We start from the raw sequence: 22,235 nt of genomic DNA on the forward strand, positions 1-22,235 counted from the left end.
CGCACGACCGCGCAATTGTCAGTTAAAGTCGCACAGTGCTGAATCGCAAAAAGTGGCCTGGACGTAAGACAGCAAAATCCTCCGGTGGTAAAGTGGTTGAATTCTGTCTTAAAAAGGATATTGTTCATGCAAGTAATGACTATATGACAGAAGCAGTATCAGTGTCCTTCATCTGCATTCCAGTCTGATGCATGTACTTTAGCTGGTCATAAGCATAAAACTGCAGCTGGAGGTTCAAGCATGATCTAACTAGCAGAAAACATTTTATTAGAATGGTCATACGGATTTCACTTTAGGATCACCTGGAAAATCAGGGGGCAGCTAGAAAATGTAACCCAGTCTATTGCTGGCTTGCAAAGAATGATCAGGCAAGGGTATTTAATGTTTAGTGTCATTTTTTTGGAAACATCCCAGATATAAACTTTTTTACCTAATGCAGATGATCTCTATCTGTACATCCCCCCCCCCCATTATAGGGCCCTTTTTTGTTAAGTATACTACTTTGTCAATTTGTCAATCCACACACCTAGATGGAGAAACATGCTTGAAAATTTTCACAAAGAAATTGACATATTCGGTAATGGTGCAACAATTTTGCAAACTTTTTTTTTCTTTTGGGGGGGGGGGGAAAAAAACAGTTTTATGAATTAAAAAAAAAAAAACACTAAAGTTAGCCTAATTTTTTTGTATAATCTAAAAGATGATGTTACTCCGAGTAAATAGATACCTAACATGTCACACTTTAAAATTGCGCACACCCGTGGAAAGGCACCAAACTTCGGTATTTAAAAATTTCCATGGGCAACACTTTAAAATTTTTTACAGGTTACCAGTTTAGAGTTACAGAGGGGGTCTTGGGCTAGAATTGTTGTTCTTGCTCTAACATTCGTGGCGATAACTCACATGTATGTACTGAACCCCATTTACATATGTGGCCGAGACATATGTATGCGTTCGCTTCTGCGTGCGAGCACGTATGGACGGGGGCACTTTACATTTCTTTTTTTAAATTGTTTATTTTATTTTTACACTTTCCCTTTAATTTTTTTTTTAATCACTTTTATTCCTTTTACAAGGAATGTAAACATCCCTTGCAATAGGAATAGTGCATGACAGGTCCTCTTTATGGAGAGATCTGGGGTCAATAAGACCTCAGATCTCTCCTAATGGCTGAAAAGCCTGAAATAAAAAAAAAACATTTAAAAAAATGATCTTTGCTATGCAGCCAAGATCACGGCAGTATTGACAACTGCCAGGCAGGGCCCAGGCCTCCGAGAGTCATAAATACTGCCGGGGACTTTCTGGTCTTCGGTAGTCTCTATGGTGTACTTCCGCCGGCGGCAGATTCCTTCTCCGGCTCGCCGATCGCACAGTAGAAGCACCAGAGGGCAGCAGGAGGGGGGTGATGTTCCCTCCCGCCACCTGTAAAAATGATTAAGCGGTTGAACAGCCGATATGATTGTTCTTACTGTGCAGGGAATCGCTGGCTAAAAAAAAAAAAATATATATCCGAATGATGCCTGCAGCTGCAGGCATCATTCAGATATCCCCACTTAAAACCCCAGGACGTCAAATGACATCCAGCGGTAAGGGAGTGGTTAAATATATTATTTTACTATGTAGGCAAAGATCTGCTGAATAATTTCCCCCCAATAGCTAAGTGAAGGGCACTATATTATAACATTATACAACATAACATACAACAGAAAAATCCTAAACTACAGAAAAAGTCATTGTGGATAAATCTGTATATGTGAAAACCACAAGGTAACAAATAAATATAAAAAGAATAATTTCCTGGATGATGAAAATGTATACATTTTGTGCCTATTAATATTTTTTTAAAAAAAGGAAGAATTTTTAAAATAAATCCTGTAAAAAGCCCAAAAGGATTGTAACACTATGGGAGCTATTTATAGCGGAGAATGGATATCGTGATTTGATCTTAGCTGTAAACAACTAAAGTTACATTAATGCTGTGGATTGCCCGTTATACTCCATACAGAAAATGCAGGCCGCTGTGCGCAAACTGTGGTGTTTCACAGAGTTCTAAAATTCTGCTTAATGCAAACATCACGTGACCACATTCTCTCATTTTTTTCTCCTTCACTCATTCACTTACTTCATTGTCCCAAAGCAGGAGTAGAACAATACTGACTTGTACCACACATTGCCGTGCCTTATGACGAATGTGCAGTGTTTATTTTTTCTTTTAAAGCAGCTAAGCCCATGGCCGTGCAAAGTTAAGTGGTGCCCTATATTCTTGAAAAGAAATAAGAGTTTGTTTTTTTTTTGCCCATAACAACCAATAAGATTTTACAGTTTGTATTTCCAGCTTAGCAAGTTATAATAAAAAAAGAGAAGATTGATAATAGAGGCAATTGAAACTCTGTTGTTTCAGATATGTAAGATTATGTAAATCTTAGCAGACATGTAACAGACTATTATGTTAATGTAACAAAGTTGTAAATTTGCTTAGTATTTAGAATGAAAAAGAGCACATACAAATCTGAGAATGAATTTTAAATACTCCATATGATATAACATTAAAAAAAAAAAAAAAAAATATGAAAGCAAGTATAAACATAGGTATATATTTGCAGTGACTCTATGCACAATCAACACTATCAAATCTATAATTTTGCATGTGAAGGATCAGGAAGTGAGGTGTAGAACTCAGCTGTGTTGACTATGAGAGGTAGCTTTGTGCTGGGAGAGAAACTCTGTTACAGTTCAGTGCTTCATCAACCAATGCAACAGGTTTGACAGCAGTCTATAGAAGCAGCTTGCTTCAGGTTCACTGCTTGTGAATACTAGAGTTCATACTTAATACTGCTGACTGAAGCACAAAGAACACAGGAGTTTTGTCCAAGGAGCTCAAAGTAAGCCCCCAAATGCACACTGTATGGAGATCCTGCATTCCTTCACTCTTATGATTAATTAGGTATCTCAGAGACAGGTCAGCACTGGCAAAAGGGAATTAAACATAAATTATGTTTGTATGCATGCAAAGAGCCCTATACAGGATAGTTCAATAATGTGCAGAGTGCAGTAAATCGAGATCCAGCTTGCCCTAGGATAGAGATTTCTGATATCTTGCTACCAGTTGCAGTTCTTTCCATATTACTGCTCTTGCCACTGCCTTACTGCATCATCAGGTAACAGGGCAAAGGGTAGTAGTTCATAAAAAAAAAAAGGGATAATCTTAAGAGCCCATTCAGACTAGCGCGACTTGTCAGGCGACTTGTCAGCCTGACAAGTCGTGCTCGGTTGCGGTCCATTGAGTAGTACAGGACCCGTTCTAATAGGAGCGACACAAGTCGCTCCGGCTTAGAAAAAGGGTCCTGTGCAACTTTGGGGCGACCTCGGAGCGACTTGCATAGACTTCCATTATGTGAAGTCCCTGCAAGTCGCTCCGAAGTCCTGGTGCATGGAACTGACAAGTCGCCTCCCCAAGTCGTGCAGAGTCATGTCGCCCCAAGTGTGAACCGACTCTTAATTAATCTCACTGTAGCAATTGAAATATCATTGATTGCTATCAGTTACTCAGTTCAGGGCTCAATTCTCAAAGCTAAAACACCTTTTGGCAGTCATAATACATTTCCATGCATTTATATAGCTGCATGCTTATTAAAAGTTGCATCTATGTGAATAAAATGCATCTAAATCTTTATTAATTAAAATGAATAAGATGTTACTAAAGCAATATACAGTATTTGTCTTATATGTTACATTTTACACATCAGTTATCATTATCAGCTGTAAGTGAAATATTGTGACTATTGAAATAGTATTGTAGGAAAACAAAGGCAGGTTGAATTGTGACTTCTCTATTTATTCAGAAGCAAATGAGTTGTCATCCACTTAATATGGAACATATTTCATGTTATGAGATTTTAATTGAATCTGCTCTTTTGTGATGAAGTCTTAATATGTGCTTGCTGATCTAAGAGAACTGCTAGAATGATGTGCAAGGAAAAGTATAATCACAGAAAACAAATGAGGAACTGCCAGGAACAAATGAGGTTCTCTCAAAGCACTCAACACCTTCTCTTTGTCAGCAGGGTAACTGTATAAAAATACAACTGGCTAACAGAGTAAATATATTCTTTATTTGTTTCATTTTACAATTACAAGTAATGCACAAAAAAAACATAAGAACAATGCAGTGAAAAGTAAGTTTTACCTCTTCCAATTACATTTAAGATTCTATGAGTGTAATCACTCAATATTTGTAACTAATTCCACATTACATGAGATCAGTAACCCCATGACTTCTATTGTTTCCCCTTGTTATACACGTTTAAAATGCAAACATTCTATAAAGGATTAAAAAAAGAAAAAGATAATTCACCCAGCAAAAATAATTTTCCTTTTAAAAAGGTAAATAGTAAGTAGCGTTATGTTGTAACTTCTTGAACATGTACAAGTGCGTGCTCCTGGCTCTAAGACCGTACTGTCACCGACATACGATGATCGACACTAATGACCGGGAACAAATCTGCACAATGATCACATTAGATTTGTTTATAAACAAACCTTCCTGTTTCAGCTGTCACTGTACCTTGTGTAGAGTAGAGATAGGAACAGAGAGAGCTGAAGCCAGAAGGATGCAGCGGTCACTGTGGATCCCAGCGTGTAAAAATAAATAATTAAAGCGGGACTAAACTCATCGATTTAACAGTTTCAAAAAACAGTTACATTCCTGGCACGTGCCGGGAATGTAAATGTCTCATTGGTTGTACTCTCAACCAAATTGTCAAACCATCAAACGGTTGGTATTATAATTGATCACATGTGCAGAATCATGTCAGTTGAAGATCAAACACAGGCCAAGATGGCAGCTTCCTTGGCTGAAAACGATTGTGGAGGGTTTAGCTCTGCTTTAATTGAAAAAGTTTTTAAAATTTTTATCAAAACGTGTATTGTGTTAAAAAACAATACATTTTTCCATTTGTCAGCTCAATAAACGCACCTTTTTATTAAAACATTTACAAAATAATAGCCCTTTTACTGTATATTATGAACAAAAACAAAGTATTATTTAGGAAGGAAAATTAATAATACAGTTGTGCTCATAAGTTTACATACCCTGGCAGAATTTATGATTTCTTGGCCATTTTTTCAGAGAATATGAATGATAACACAAAAACTTTTCTTTCACTCATGATTAGTGTTTTTTGCTGAAGCCATTTATTATCAATCAACTGTGTTTACTCTTTTAAAATCATAATGACAACAAAAACTACCCAAAATGACCCTGATCAAAAGTTTACTGTTCTTAATACTGTGTATTTCCCCCTTTAAGATCAATGACAGCTTGAAGTCTTTTATGGTATTTGTGGATGAGGCTCTTTATCTTCTCAGATGGTAAAGCTGCATATTCTTCCTGGCAAAAAGCCTCCAGTTCCTCTAAATTCTTGGGCTGTCTTGCATGAACTGCACGTTTGAGATCTCCCCAGAGTGGCTCAATGATATTGAGGTCAGGAGACTGAGATGGCCACTCCAGAGCTTTCACTTTATTTTGCCATAGCCAATGACAGGTCGACTTGGCCTTGCGTTTAGGATCATTGTCATGTTGGAACGTCCTAGTACGCCCCATGTGCAGCTTCCGGGCTGATGAATGCAAATTTTCCTCCAGTATTTTTGATAACATACTGTATTCATCTTGCCATCAATTCTGACCAAATTTCCTGTGCCTTTGTAGCTCACGCATCCCCAAAACATCAGCGATCCACCTCCGTGTTTCACAGTAGGAATGGTGTAAAATCATAGGCCTTGTTGACTCCTTTCCAAATGTAGCTTTTATGGTTGTGGCCAAAAAGCTAAATTTTGGTCTTATCACTCCAAATGACTTTGTGCCAGAAGGTTTGAGGCTTGTCTCTGCGCTGTTTGGTGTACTGTAAGCGGGATATTTTGTGGAATTTGCCTAGTAATGGCTTTCTTCTGGCAACTCGACCATGCAGCCCATCTTTGTTCAAATGCCTCCTTACTGTGCATCTTGAAACAGCCACACCACATGTTTTCAGAGAGTCCTGTTTTATCACCTGAAGTTATTTGTGGGTTTTTCTTTGCATCCCAAAGAATTTTTCAGGCAGTTGTGGCTGAAATTTTAGTTGGTCTACCTGACCGTGGTTTGGTTTTAACAGAACCCCTCATTTTTCACTTCTTGATTAGAGTTTGAACACTGCTGATTGGCATTCTCAATTCCTTGGATAACTTTTTATATCCCTTTCCTGTTTTATGCAGTTCAACTACCTTTTCCCGCACATCCTTTGACAATTCTTTTACTTTCCCCATGACTCAGAATCCAGAAACGTTAGAGCAGCACTGGATGAAAGATGCACGGGTCTGTGAGGAGTCCAGAAACTCATTGACCTTTTATACACGCACACGAATTACAAGCAAACAGATCACAGGGGAGAATGGTTACCTTTAATAGCCATTCAAACCCCTTTGTGTCAACTTGTGTGCATGTTCTCAGGCCTAAATCACCAGGGCATGAAACTTTTGATCAGGGTAATTTGGGTAGTTTCTGTTGTCATTATGATTTAAAAACAGTAAACACAGTTGACTGATAATAAATGGCTTCAGCCAAACACTAACCATGAGTGAAAGAAAAGTTTGTGTTGCAGCGACAGTAGTTCCATAACATCAATTGGGGGGTCTGTGCGGGAAAACCTCAGACCAAACAGGAATAAAAATAATCACCATTCACTATCAACTTCCAAAAAACTAAGAGGGGTATATGCAAATGCCAGGAGCCTAGCTAATAAAATGGATGAGTTGGAAATGTTAGTACATGAGGAGGACATAGACCTTGTGGGAATAACGGAAACTTGGTTCGACCCCTCACATGACTGGCTGGCCATATCCAAGGATATTCGGTGTACCGGAAGGACAGGGTAGGAAAAAAAGGGGGAGGCGTATGTCTCTATGTCAAGAATAATGTAAGGATGATAGAGAGGAGTGATATTATGGAAGGGATGAGTATGGAGTTAGAATCGGTGTGGGTAGAACTCCATAGGGAAGAAGTAAAGGGAAAAGTAATCGTGGGGGTTTGCTATAGGCCACCCAACCAAAGGCAGGAGGTAGAGCTGGAATTTATATCACTGTTGGGTTAAGTGGCAAAACTGGGATCAGTCATCATATTAGGAGACTTCAATTATCCCGACATTGACTGGGAAAAGGGGACTTAACACTCACAGAAGGCCCGTCTCTTCATGGAAACCTTACAGGACAACTACATGTCTTAGTTGATGGATTCTCCTACTAGAGAAAATGCAGTGCTGGATCTATTGATCACTAATGACCCAGACCTAATCTCGGAGGTAGGAGTCCAGGACAACCTGGGCTCTAGCGATCACAGGATGATCACATTTAGCGTAAATAACAATATAATGAGGCAAGAGGGGAACATAAGAACCCTAAACTTCAGAAGGGCAAACTTTCCCAAATTGTGCTCAATGATGGAAAGGGTAAACTGGGACCAAACCCTAGGAACACTGACCATGGAGGAAAAATGGGAATGCTTTAGGAACATATTAAACAAATGCATCTCACAGTGCATTCCTATGGGAAATAAATTTAGAAGAGACAAACCTGGCTAAACCGTAATGTTAAAAAACGTATTAGGGGTAAAAAAATGGTATTCGAGAAATATAAATCAGAGGGCACAGTATCGGCTTTCGAGCAATACAAGGAGGCAAATAAGAAAAGTACATACGAAATCAAAATGGCTAAAATCAACTTTGAAAGACAAATAGCGGAGGATAGTAAAAAGAACCCAAAGAAATTCTTTAAATATATCAACAGCAAAAAAACTAGGGCAGAGCATATTGCACACATAATTAACGATGATGGGAGGCTAGTTACAGAGGACACTGAAAGGACAACCGTGTTGAACGCTTTTTTCTCCTCAGTCTTTACACAGGAAAAGGAGGGGTACACTGACCATGACTGTATGGTTAGTAGTAATAAACAGGACTTGCCGCTATGGCTAACAGAGGGAGAAATCAGGGAAAGGCTGGATAAAATTAACACAAATAAATCACCAGGCCCGGATGGCATACATCCGAGAGTACTCAAAGAACTTAGTAAAACTATATCTAGACCACTGTTCCTGATCTTTGCTGACAGTATTATGACAGGAAATATACCAGGGGATTGGAGGAAAGCTAACGTGATACTGATATTCAAAAAAGGGCAGAGGCATGTCCCGGGAAATTATAGGCCTGTCAGTCTGACATCGATAGTATGTAAAATTCTGGAGGGGATGATAAGGGACTATATCGTACAGTTTGCTAAAGACAACAACATCATCAGCAGTAATCAGCACGGGTTTACAAATGGGCGTTCTTGTAAAACCAATCTCTTAACATTCTACGAGGAGGTGAGCTGTGAGCTAGATAGGGGGAGACCAGTGGATGTGGTGTACCTGGATTTCGCTAAGGTGTTTGATACAGTTCCCCGCAAGTGCTCAATTTATAAAAAAAGGTCTGCAGGCATCGACCACAAGGTTTGCTCTTGGATACTGAACTGGCTAAAAGGGCATGTCCAAAGGATGGTAATAAATAGCACATACTCAGACTGGTCTGGGGTGGTAAGTGGGGTCCCCCAAGGCTCAGTCCTGGGATCAATCTTGTTCAATTTATTCATAAACAGCATTGAAGACGGGATCAGTAGTTCTATATCAGTTTTTGCAGATGACACAAAATTGGGCAGGGCAATAACTGCACAGCATGAAGCAGATATCCTACAGAATGACCTGAACAAAATAACAGAGTGGGCAACGACATGGCAAATGAGGTTAAATGTGGAGAAGTGTAAGGTTTTGCACTTGGGGACTAAAAACATAAAAGCACAATACACTTTGAGGGGGAGACCTTTGGGGGAATCAAAAATGGAGAAAGATCTGGGAGTCTTGGTAGAGGATAGACTAAGCAATAGCATGCAATGTCAAGCGGCAGTTGCCAAAGCCGGCAGAATATTACCATGCATAAAGAAAGGGATGTATTCCAGAGATAAAACTATAATCCTATCCCTTTATAAAACTCTGGTCCGACCGCATCTGGAGTATTCTGTCCAGTTCTGGTCGCAAGTCCTCAGGAGGGATGTGTTGGAGCTGGAGAGAGTCCAGAGAAGGGCACCTAAACTAATTAGGGGATTGAGGGACCTTAATTATGAAGAACAACTGCGAACGCTTGATTTATCCTCCCTGGAGAAGAGACGCCTGAGAGGGGACATGATAGCAATTTAAAAATACCTCAATGGTGATCTCAGCATAGAAAAAAAGCTATTCAGTCGAAAAGGATTGCATGAGGACTCAAGGGCATACAATGCGATTAGAGGAGAAGCGTTTTAACCTCAGGCAGACTCTTGGACGTACATCTCAAGGATCAGAACATTCAGGGGTATGGGAGAGGATTACGGCCATACACACCTATACAGGTTGAACTGGATGGACTATTGTCTTTATTACACCTCAACTACTATGTAACTATGTGTTATCATTCAAATTCTCAGAAAAGTGGCAAAGAAATCATAAATTCTGCCAGGGTATGTAAACTTATGAGCACAACTGTAAGTTATTGAAAAGTTAACTGATGCATGCCACGGCTGCTAAATGTCACCAGGGAATCTCAGCTGCAATGACCTCTAGTCATTAAAAGATTTAGGCTAGTATCTTGGACTATGATAGCAGTAGCAAATGGTTTGATGTGCATATAAGCAAATAGACTTTAAAATATTAAAAAACATATAGATAGGGAATGTGCTTACAAATATGGAGAATGTTACCTATTAAACATGTTCGTAAAATGTATTTGCAATTTTCTATTATATATCCATAATATAAAGACAAAAAGCTCTTTCTCGCTGAATAAGGGCTAACTAAAAAGAGTTATGTACATTGCAGTGAATACCCTCATAGCCCCATAGGTCCACACTGCAATAACAAATTTACTTTAAAGATGCCAACTTAGAGTGGCGAAGATGTATAACCATCTTCACAAATAAAACACAAGAACCATAAACTGTGAATGCTGAACATAGTGGCTGGCAAAAGTGCAATACAATTTTTTTTCCTATTGACACTGATTTATTGTATTCTTTCTGGCAAACTTTCCCTGCAATTACAGCTTGTTAATGGCTAGACTAGAGCAAACATCATTATATGTGTACTTCAGCATGTAGTTAGGGTAGTTAATATCAATTAATTCTACTCACAGAGGAGACCTTGTTTAACAGAGAAACTCATTTATCATCATCCTAGATACTTCTATTGTAAGTAAGTGCTACTAAAGTAAAACATATAAAGTCACTGTAGTCAAGAAAAACAAAATTTGCTTGCTCAAGCAAGTAAGTATTTCATATTTAGCAGAGTAGAGTATGGATTGGCCAGAGGGAGATTGCTTTGACACAAGCTTATAGTGGTTTGAAAGGCAGAAGGTTTTTTATCCTAATGCATTCTGTGCATTAAGGTAAAAAAAAAAAAAATATTTTGTGCAGACACCCCCCCCCCCCCCCCAAGCACCGCCTTAAATTTACTCAAGCCCAATCTCAATCCAAAGCTGCGCTAAGAGCAGTGGCTCTCTCTGGTCTCTCCTCACAAGGCAGGCTGATGGCAGTGGGAGCCAACGAGCAGATCAGGATCCAACCCATGGTGTGCCATAATATGAAGGCAAACTATGAAGAGGAGGAGCTAGGCGTGCAGGCGGGGGACTTGAGAAGAGGAGGATCAGGGCTGCTCTGTGCACAGAGCAGGTAAGTATAACATGTTTATAATTTAAAAATAAATTACCCTTTACAATCACTTTAAATGTGTATTGCAATATATGCGAATCAAAAAAGGGTGTATATCAGTGTGCAATAAGTTAAAGTGATTCTAAAGGCTATTTAGTTTCTTAAAATAAAAATAAGTTATACAGTACTTACCTCCTCTTTGCGGGAGCAAGCTGGGTGATAAAAGGGCACTTATGCACATGAGCTTCCAAGCCAAACTGCGTGCAGCCACAAACACACAGCATTGGAAAGCTCCCTCCTAAGGCTGACAGTGACAGTAGCCTTTGGCTCAACTTGCTCCCAGAGTCTCCTGTGAATCCAGGAAGTGGGTGCTGCTGGGCCAGTGCTGTATTAGTGTGAGGAGTAGTGCTGCTGCAGGGCCAGCACCGGATTAGTGAGAGGAGTCAGGTATGTGTTTAGGGATGTGGGAAAGAGGGTAGTTAGTGGGATAATTTGCATTTGGATAAGAATGCATTAAGGTTAAAACAGTGTGAGTTTAAAACCCCTTTAATTCTGAATTTTCAGTTTTAACATCTTTACAGTATATATATATATATGCTTTTTGAAATTAAAAACAGACATTTCTGCCACCAAGGTAGAGGGAGTATTAGCTATCAGTGGAGCCCATTGACATCAACCGATTTGTAGTTCATGATTTCCTGTACACTGCACTCATTATACACTGCTCATAGTTGCATAACTTTGCATAAAATCAATAAATGTACATTTTTTTCTTATTGCAATATAGTGTATTTATTATCTTATTTTACAAAAAGTAGAATATGCCTGGTTGCTTTTTATTATTGCTTTATGTTATGTTTAGTTTGTTATTGTCTAGTGGTTTATATATAGTAATTAGGTGTCTGTATTCAATTAAAACAGTTAACTCCATTTCATATGTTGTAGAAATTAAATGACTGAAATACAGGAATAACATGTCAAAGGGGACTGTAGTTTGCATTTGTTGCCTTTTGCATATCCACATAACAGTTAAATAGAATGTAGGCTGTGGACTATGTTAACAAGATTTTCATCAATTATTTCTGTTAATTTCAAAGCAAATTTGTTATCAAAAGATATACTTACACATGCAGTGGAGGGATAGGGGAAGGGTCATAGTGATATCGGCCTTCATGATGCCTTGCGTCAATTGGCACTGGAGGGTGAAAGGCTGGAAATAGGTGAGGTGGAGCTAAAAGGAAAGATACATTGTCTGTAAGTTACAGGCACATAAAAAAGTAAAGCACAATTTGTCCTGTGTTATACACTTTAAAACATAAAAGATGTTACATAATGGTTACATAACACTAATTAAGTTACCAACATGTAAAGTATTCCATAGAGCATATAAGAGAGTAAAGAAATCCCAATACAGATATGCGGTATTTTACTTGAATAGATGCATTTTCAGGCCCCTTTCACACTAGTGGACCGATTGGGTCCACTTTTTCGTGGATTGGGTCCACAGATTTGATCCTATCCACTAAAAACAGATAAATGGGGATCTGTTCCCCATCGGTCAGTTGGATTGGATTGAATGGTAGTCGGGTGTAGAAGGACAGGTGGTCCATGTACATCTAACCGCCCATAGAGGAGAGCAGGCTGTGTCTGTGTCTGCTCTGCATAAACTCCAATGGATCTCTCCCCGTGTGGAAGGTGCCTTGGATAGAGCTTAAGGAAATAACTTTTCAAGCTGTGCTGTCATACAAATCCTCATCATTTTAAGTTTTACATTCTCTGTTTACTAAGGAATGATATTTATAAAATGGGATTTTTGACTTACCGTGAAATCCATTCCTCTGATGCTTATTGACAGACACAGCTCCTGATCTTTTTAACCACTGATTTATACTGCCCCCTGCAGGAGTGGGACACAAGGCAGAAAAAAGTCTGGCTACACCTATGGGCAGTACAAGGGGGTATTATTCCCTCTCTCTGCTATAGGTACTCAGTTTTGTTATAAGCAGTCTCAGAAGAATTACAACTCCACAGAGGGGTGGGTGCTGTGTTCGTCAATGAACATCAGAGAAATACATTTTAAGGCAAGTCAAAAATCCCATTTTCTCTTTCGTTCATTGACAGACACGACTCCTGATCTTCTTAACCATTAGGACGTCTCAAAGCAGTGTTAAACATAAGGGGTGGGAACAGCAAAAAAGAAACTCCAAAGGCTAAACTATAGCCAACCAGGTAAACAGGAGCTCAACCAAACCAACTGGAGCTCACCTTAAAAAAACAATACACCCTTGAAGAGAACCATGTCCTCTAAATAGCAGCCTGCAAAATATTGTGGCCAAAGGAAGCATTCACAGATGCCAACACATCCACTTTATAGAACTTTGTGAAACTGTGCACCGACGACCAGGTGGCCGCCTTGTAAACCAGCGTCACTGACGCCTGATAAAGGAAGGCCGAGGAGGCACTAAGCGCTCAAGCAGAGTGCGCCTTGACAGGGAAAGGAGGAACCTGACCATTGATGGAATAGGCCTGAATCCCCGTCTGTCTGATCCATCTGGAAATGGTTGCAGTGGACAACCCTTTTTGAGGCCCATCCATAAGCACAAAGAGTGAGTCTGATTTCCTAAGACTCCGTAGCTGCTAGGTACACCCTAAAAACCCGGGCCACATCCAAGGCATGCAAAGCAATTTCCTTTGGATGTTTTGGCCTGGGACACAGGGAAGGCAACACAATATCTTCATTCAAATGAAAATCAGAGACAACCTGAGGAAGGAACGACGGTCAGGGGCGAAGATCCACCTTATCTCTGAACCACCAAATAAGGTGAACAACAGGGTAATGCCTCTAATTTTGACACCCTGCGCGCAGAGGTGAAAGTCACCAAAAAGTGACAACAGCCAAGGATGGAATATTGGTCATTGGGACAGCAGATCCTCCCTGAGAGGAAGCTTCCAAGGAACGTTGGCGACCAGCCGCACCAAATCGGCGTACCAGGCCCAGCGAGGAAAGTCAGAGGCCACTAAGATGACAGGAATCCCTTCTGCCTCGATCCTACGTAGAAGTCTTGGCAGAAGCTTGAGAGGAGGGAAGGGGTAAACCAGACAAAACTGACCCAAATGGGCAACCAACACATCCGTGGCCTCCGCCAGAGGATCCCGTGACTGAGCCACAAACCTCTGCACCTTTTTGTTGAGCGGGGACGCCAACAGATCCACCTCAGCTATGCCCCACTGGAGGCACAATTGATGAAACACCTCCAGATGAAGGGACCACTCCCCTTGGTCCAACACCTGCCGACGGAAGTAATCCGCCTGCCAATTTTCCATCCTGGGAATGTGTATGCGGAGAGGGCTGGAACGTACCATTCTGCCCACCTTAGAATGCCGGCTACCTCCAGAGCCACCAGGACACTTCTATTGCCCCCCCTGTTGATTGACATAAGCCACAGCCAAGGCAATGTCTGATTGAATGCAAACTGGACATCCCTGAAAACGATCCGTTCAATGTTCCAGGCACAGTCTGATCGCTCGGAGTACCAAGACATTGATCAGTAGTCTGGATTCTTCCAGTGTCCAGATCCCCTGAGCAGAAATTTTGCAGAGGATGCCTCCCCAGCCAGACAGGCTGGCATCTGTGGTGACCACTGTCCAATACAATGGGAGGCAGGGTTTGCCCAGCCAAAGCGCCGAAAAACGAAGCCACCATATCAGGGTCTCTTTCGCTCACCCAGATCTGATTGCCCAGAGACTGCGTATTCTTTTTCCATTTGGCCAGAATCTCCCTTGCAGGGACCTCGTATGGAACAGTGGAAACGGAACAACCTCAAAGGTAGACACCATCAGGCCCAGCACCTGCATGCAAGTCCGGAGGTATTACCATAGTTATATAGTTACATAGTTAGTGAGGTTGAAAAAAGACATCAGTCCATCCAGTTCAACCGTACATTGTATACCCCTGTATGTTGTGGTCTTTAAGGTGCCCATCTAATAGTTTTTTGAAACTATCGATGCTCCCTGCTGATACGACTGTTTGTGGAAGAGAATTCCACATCCTTACTGCTCTGACAGTAAAGAACCCCCTACATACTTTAAGGTTAAACCGCCTTTCCTCCAGTTTTAGTGAGTGGCCACGTGTCTTATTGTATTTCCTTTCTCTGAATAGTTTGCTCCTTATTCTAGGGTCATCAGTACAGTATTTGTACCATCTGCTGGACAGCAGGAGACGAATTACAGCCTGCAGTTTCTAGAGTTCGTCCAGAGGAAGGAGCACTCTGGCTAAGGCCAAGTCCAGAGTCAGACCCAGATAGTCCAGCTTTGTGGACTGAACCAGAGCAGACTCCTGAAAATTCTGAATCCAGCCAAACACTCTCAAGCTCGTATGGCGATTTCCAGGTTTTCCACCAGAGCAGTAGGAGACTCCACTCGCAAAAGGAGGTCGTCAAAGTAGCCCAGTACCGCGATCCTCCATTGGCGTAACAATGCTAGCACCGGGCCAACACTTTCGTGAAGACCAGAGGAGCAGAAGCGAGACCAAAGGTTAACGGCACAAACTGATAGAGCTCCTCTCCCACGGCAAAGCACAGGAAGCACTGGAAACCGACACATATTGGAATGTGAAGGTAAGCGTCGTTGATGTCTAAGGAGGCAAGAAAAATCCCCCTGATGCAGCGTGCACCATCGTGCAAACAAACTCCATTCTGAACTTCTGCACCCGCACAAAGCAGTTCAATGCCTTGAGGACGCACCTTGCCTTCCTTCCTGGGGACTGTAAGCAGGTTTGAGTAAAACTCCTGAAAATGTTCCAAAGTTGGAACCGGGACCATCCCCCTTTAAAATAAGGAAGAAAGAAACTTAACGGAGGCTAAGAACAAAATATGATCTCATCTACGACGAGGATCCTTGCCCTTAGTAGCCTGCAAAAGAAAGGTACTCTTCCCCCCCCGTGAGAGCTTTAATGATGTCATCCAGGGTAGCACCAAACAGGCGATCTCCTTGAAAGGGAAGATCAGTCAAGGCCTTTTTAGAAGTCTGGTCTGCAGACCAGCATTTGAGCCAAAAGACACATCGAAGGACTACTGCCGAAACAGAGAGCCGAGCCACTAGGGGAGCCGCATCCAAAGAGACATGACAGATAAACTGCAGGCCATGGACCAGCTGGTCCGCCAGGAACTAGGTCCTTACTCCTGACTAGGCAGAAAAAAACATAGTACCTATAGCAGAGAGAAGGAGTATACCCCTTGGGACTGCCCATAGGCGTAGCCAGACCTTTTTTCTGCATAGTGTCCTTCTCCTGTAGGGGGCAGTATAACCCAATGGTTAAGAAGATCAGGAGCTGTGTCCATCAATGAACAAAAGAGAAACATATTTTCACACCAATCACCCAGTCAGATTAACAGTGCACTTTGTCTCATTCGATTTCATCTTAAGTTAACTGGACCTTAAAGTTTAAGTCTGATCTTATGTTAAACCTGCTTCCACCTCCATTCTAAGTCCTATACTAACTAGCCAGTAAAGGAAACATGTGTATACTTACCTATCTTAAGGTGCTCCATTCCAGTCATGTGATCGACTCCCAGCACTGGCTTTAGGGGAGAGGAGGAACAGCGGACATAGTAAGACTCTGGGAGACAGGTACGGCAGGTGTTGTCACTGCTCTCACCTCTCCTCTGAAGATCGCTGCTGGGTTGACCATGTGACGCACCACAGGGCCCTTAAATTGAATAAATATATACACATATTAACAGCAGACATAATAAGTCTATGGGTGACAGGCACCGCAGCTGTTGTCACTGCTCTCGCCTCTCCTCTGAAGATCGCTGCTGGGTTGACCATGTGACGCACCACAGGGCCCTTAGATTAGATAAATATATACACATCTTTCCTTTACAGGCTAGTTAGTATAGGACAGTGATGGCGAAACTTGGCACACCAGATGTTTTGGAACTACATTTCCCATGATGCCAAACTACACTGCAGAGTGCATGAGCATCATGTGAAATGTAGTTCCAAAACATCTGGGATGCCAAGGTTTGCCATCACTGGTAGAGGACTTAGGGCCCGTACACACGTACGGATCGTCGTCATACAAACGTCGGCGGACGAAAGATCTGCCGATTGTACGCGTGTTAGTATGGTGCCTCCGACAGCTGTCTGCGCACAATCCGCGGACAAGAGTCTTTCTTGCAAACATGAAAATTTTTGTCTGCGGACACCAGAACGGACGATTGTTCGCCTGTCAGTACAGAAATCAGCCGACAGACCGCAGATTTGCAAGACTGGGCATGCTCAGAAAATAAAAAACACAGGGAAAGTTAACCATTACATGACATCACTTCTGCAGTCAGCTGAAGTCTGCGGACAAAATTCTTGTGCTGTCCTTGTGCTGTCTTTGCACTTTTCAACAGACACCGACATCCCGGGGAGAAAAGACGAACGTTTGTATGACGACGATCGGTACGTGTGTACGGGGCTTTAGACTGGGAATGGGAGCAAATGAGAACATTCAAAGGACTAGTTTAACACATAGATTCAAAGGGCTAGTATAAGATCCCATGTTTATCAAACTGGGGAATGATCCTAATTACACTGAGTATTTCCTTACTCCTGGATCAAAACACATATGCAGAACTTTTGTTGGAATGCTGAAGGCAGTCTGCTTGGAAGAGTGTTCATGTCAGACAACAATGTTGGAAATCTACATAAAGACATGCTGACAGAAGACAATAAAACAGCCATGTTCTCAATATATTAGTGATACTAATTTAAAAGAAAGACAACATGTGTACCAACACAAATACTAATTGTCAAGAGTACATATACTTATGTATTTTTGCACTGTAAATTGCAACCTCATGCAAGCATGGCCGACAGTACAGCAGGACACATCCCCTGCTTGCTGATGGTCAATGAAGGAGTAGCAGCAAACTGAGGTGGTAATCCCTGCTCTCCCTGTGTACAATCCTCAAATGTGCAGTGTTGCAGAGACTATTTGGCTTCTAATGATGGCCCTTCCTTTCCCAGTCTGAGTGCTGTTATACAGAAGATTACAAGAGGCTGATATTAAGCCCATAACTCCCTTTATTGCATTTATATTTTCCTAAAGTTTTAAAGTGGTTTTAAAAAGTGACATCAGTAGGGAAGACTGATACTGTACTGATTTGGAAATTACATTTTTTCTTGACAAATAAAACTATATCATGACATAGACAATAGTGTTACCTTTATTACCAAAAGCACTCAAAGCCTGCCTAGGAGTAAAGTTTACACGGCTGAAATTGCAGCCGATTCCTACTAAATCAGTGAAATCTGATCTGTGGATGGCTCTGCCAGTACCACCCGACTTGGAGCTGGGTGAAAGATTGTCAGCTAAACTATGACTGCATCCAATCAGATGCAGTCACAGTTCAGGTATTCAGACATATGCTGGTGCTATGCTATTTGGGAGTTATCCGCGTTGGGAGAATCAAGTGACCTCTCTTGTTCAGCCTGCAAGGCTAAACAAGAGAAATCTTAAATGATTGTCTAGCCTCAGTATTAGAAATGTAAGCCAAATTTCTTATGTCATTTAGCAAATGAAAAGGTAACACATAATTTTGTTAGTCTGAACGTCCAATGAACAATATAATAGCGCTCACATACACAGAATTTTTTTTTTTTTTTCAAATCTTGCAAGGCTATTTAAAAACATGCTCTTATAAAGTAAATATGGGGATTTGGTCACACCATATGGCCATACTGTGCTTAAGCCCACCACTATGTCAAAGTACCCCATTTTCAGTGGGTCCTACACTATTCATAGAGAAAATAATCCCACTTATCTTCTCTATGAATAGTGTAGGACCCACTGAAAATGGGGTACTTTGACATAGTGGTGGGATTAAGCACAGTATGGCCATATGGTGTGACCAAATCCCCATATTTACTTTATAAGAGCATGTTTTTAAATTGCCTTGCAAGATTTGAAAACACATTTTTTTGAGCCCCCGTTCACACTGGGGTGACCTGTCAGGCGACCTGGTCGCCTGACAGGTCGCCTTCCATAGAGAAGCTGCAGACCCGTTCTAATAGGAGCGACACAAGTCGCTCCGACTTAGAAAAAGGGTCCGGAGCTTCTTTGGGGCGACCCGGATTGACCTGCATAGAATTCAATGTTATGAAGTCCGTGCCGGTCGCTCCGGGGTCGCGGTGCGAGCAGCGTGCCGCGACCTGTGAGGTCGCCCGGCAAAGTAGCGTCGCCCCAGTGTGAACGGGGCCTTAGTGTATGTGTGCGCTATTATATTGTTCAATTTGTATATCGGTCTTTTAGCAGCACCAACCTGAGAATTGTGCATTTAGGGTGTGCAACCCAATATATTTTTTGAACATCCAATGACACCTCCCACTTGTGTCCCAAATAACGGTTCTGTTGTGTTTGACACATAAAGTATCTATATAGAAATTCCCTGCAAATACAGTAAATCATTCATAAGAAACTGTCTGAAGCTAAGGAACTAATAACTCCCCTGCATAAAACACTGTGCATCGGATACAATTATATGTCTCATGGTTTATTATTTACACATGAATAGAACAGCTGGTACTCGTCATATCTCAAATACATGTGAAAAATGTTACTGTATGTGATCAATCTCCTGACATTACCCCTTGACAGAACATCACATGACAGCCTCTCCGAAGTCAAGCTAAAACTGCTGAAGCAGAGTAATGTGCCTGCGAACCCGGCTACCTCCAATTTATCATACAATTTCCTGACTGATGTTCCAAAAACCAGCTGCTAAGCACTGTATAATGTACCGTACAGCAAGCAAACTAATAGCAAGCCACTTTTAATCCAAGGCTTAACTTTTCACTTTACCCAGAGAAGAAAATGCTAGCAGAAGCTGCTGCTTTGTTGAGCTTTAAACTAAAATAATTCTACACACACTGCAAATGATCTTGATGCAGTTGAAACTATTCATCTAACATGTTTAAGCATTTGGAATCCATGTATTCAAATTTTTCCTTTTTTTTGGTTGTGAAGACTACAGTTCTAGGTGGCAGATCTATGATTTAACCAAACACATAAGGTAAGTCAGAGTTTGTTTAAGGTAACATTTCCTTGCAAGGTTCTCCAAACTTTTCAGTATCAGGGCCACATTTTATATTTTATAAAATATTTGTGGAGTGAAAAAATCTGTTTTTTTCCAGTTGAGTCCTAGGAGTCCCCTGTTACATCAGGGCCCCATCAGAGCCCCCTAAATTAGTGTTCCCATCAGCGCTCCCCTTCAATTTGGGTCACTATACATCAGAGCCCCCATACATCAGAGTCTGCATTAAGAGTCCCCTGTTACAACAGAGTCCCCATCAGAACCCCCTTACATCAGCATCTGCATTAGAAATCCTTACATCAGAGTCAGAATTCTCCTAACATCAGGGTCCCATTGAAATTCTCATCCTCCTGCTGGGGCATGAACATTATTGGCTGCTAGGACACCAGTGCTCTTAGCAACCAACTGACTTGAAGATTGTGCCGCGGGAGGATCCTGGCCCTAGCTGTGGAGCAGATACAATCCTGTAGCAGGTTGAATTTGGCCGTGGTTTGGAGACCTCCAGCTTAGTAAATGAGGTAAAGCATAGCTGACTTCCATCGCCCAATCATGTGCAAGCAGAAATTGTGCTTTTTTTTTTTTTCCCTTCATGTGACTGGGTATTCTTGGCAAAGTACATTTTCACCACATTCACTAAGTTAAGGGAAACTTCCTTTGCAATTTGAACAGCCTGTTTGTCTTTAGTAAATCAGTCCCACTGTGTTCCCTTTTTTGATAGCAAATTGTATTTGTCTGCTTTGAACAGTCAGTGAACCAATTCAACTTTCTATTGTAAGGGCAGATAGTAACATCATCTTTCCCTCCTCTCCGCCTCCCCCAATCTGAGAAAGCCTTGTATTCATTGAAAAAAATACAAGATTTGGGCTGTTCTGTGCAAAACCAACTCCACAGAGGAGGTAAGTATAACATGTTATTGTTTTTTTTTTTTTTAAATGAGACTTTACAATCACTTTATCACTGGCTCGGAGGATCGGAGGATTATGTGAGTATATCTCAGCTCTCCATACCCATAGACCAAAAAAACGCAGTTAACCCATGCGTGGATGTTTTTTACGTGGCTTTAAGGAGAGTCTGGCATTTTTTTTTCAGGCTCAATACACCCCTGCATGTTAGCCTGGGCTTCCATGCACACATAGACCTTTAGAGGAGTGAAGAAGCAAGGGCATTTAGAGGTAGAAAAGAAAATTCACTGTGGTAGCCTGTGCTGCATGCAGTCAGTGCTGGTCTTTTCTGGGTGCTGCCCAAGCTACTTGGTGTCTATATACTGAGCATAGGGGATCACTTGCTCAGCACCTCTGCCATTCAGAGAACATCCTCTATTTTTCGGGTCCCTCATTCCTGCTCCTGGCCAATCGAGTGCCCCCACAGTAAGCAGCATGCTATGGGGGCACCCGAGCCCAGCTGCAGCTCCATGTGTCCATTTGGACACAGAGCTGCCATTCGGCCCCACCCACTCTCTCTCCTGATTGGCTAATTTACTTTGACAGCCGTGGGAGCCAATGGCGCCACGTCTGTATCTCAGCCAATCAGGAGGGAAAGCCCCAGGATGGCCGAGGGACATGTGAACATCGCTGGACAGAGAGGAGGCACAGGTAAGTATTAGGGGGTACTTGGGGGAGACTACTACACACAGAAGGATTTTTACCTTAATGCATATAATGCATTAAGATAAAAAACCTACCTGACTTTACAACTCCTTATAATACTTGTCATAGTTTTCGTCAGCTGCATGTTTTCAGCGACAAAAACTAAACAAAAATAAAATTAGAATTAAGTTAGTTGATGAAAGCTATAACAAAAATCAATTCCAATTTTCATCAGCGAATGAAAACTTGACGAAAATGTGAGGCAGGGACGTTTACCCACCTGAACTTCCGCTTTGCTTGGAGCCCTGCCTGTCTGTTAAAGCCCCCGTCCCCTGACTATCAGCAAGCTGTATTGGCTGAGAGACATAGGCTTCCATCAATCCTTCCCCTTTCCTATCAAATTCTTCACATTACACTCAATTAGTGCAGGTTTACACTATAGAGATGTCAGACATCTTTTATGACCGCACCGCGATCCGACTCCTGTCCAAATTGGCAGTTCTCACTGCAATATGCATACTAATCTGGTGGTGTCATTAATTTTGTATTAACACTACCAGCAGTTCACATATGGCAGTGTAAACTGCCTGCGAGTCGAGTGCGATGCGGGAAGCCGCAGTGGATTCACAGGGTTCCTGCATTACACCAGTGTGAACTGGCACTCATGCCATCTCGGTGGTGCCCTCTGCTGGCCTTTTCTAAATCAGGAACACAATTCCGTCCTCCAGTTTATAATTACAGCACATTAAACCTGTTGTAAACCGCTGGGCGAGTTGTTTTTTTTTTTCTTTCCTGCAAGATAAAGGCATAATGTGCTAGTATG

General features: G+C 41.6%; 1 protein-coding gene across 1 annotated transcript in view; it reads right to left on the bottom strand.

Moving 5' to 3' along the window:
• Positions 1–22,235, bottom strand: part of GLI3 (GLI family zinc finger 3) — a 287,150-nt gene that overhangs the window by 144,909 nt on the left and 120,006 nt on the right. Inside the window, exon 3 of the mRNA XM_082258596.1 lies at positions 11,869–11,974. Within this exon, the coding sequence (XP_082114722.1) occupies positions 11,869–11,974 (106 nt within the window). The remainder of the gene's footprint in view (positions 1–11,868; positions 11,975–22,235) is intronic.

This window comes from Pelophylax lessonae (assembly GCF_965119305.1).
Source record: "Pelophylax lessonae genome assembly, chromosome: 5".
Lineage (NCBI taxonomy): Eukaryota > Metazoa > Chordata > Amphibia > Anura > Ranidae > Pelophylax > Pelophylax lessonae.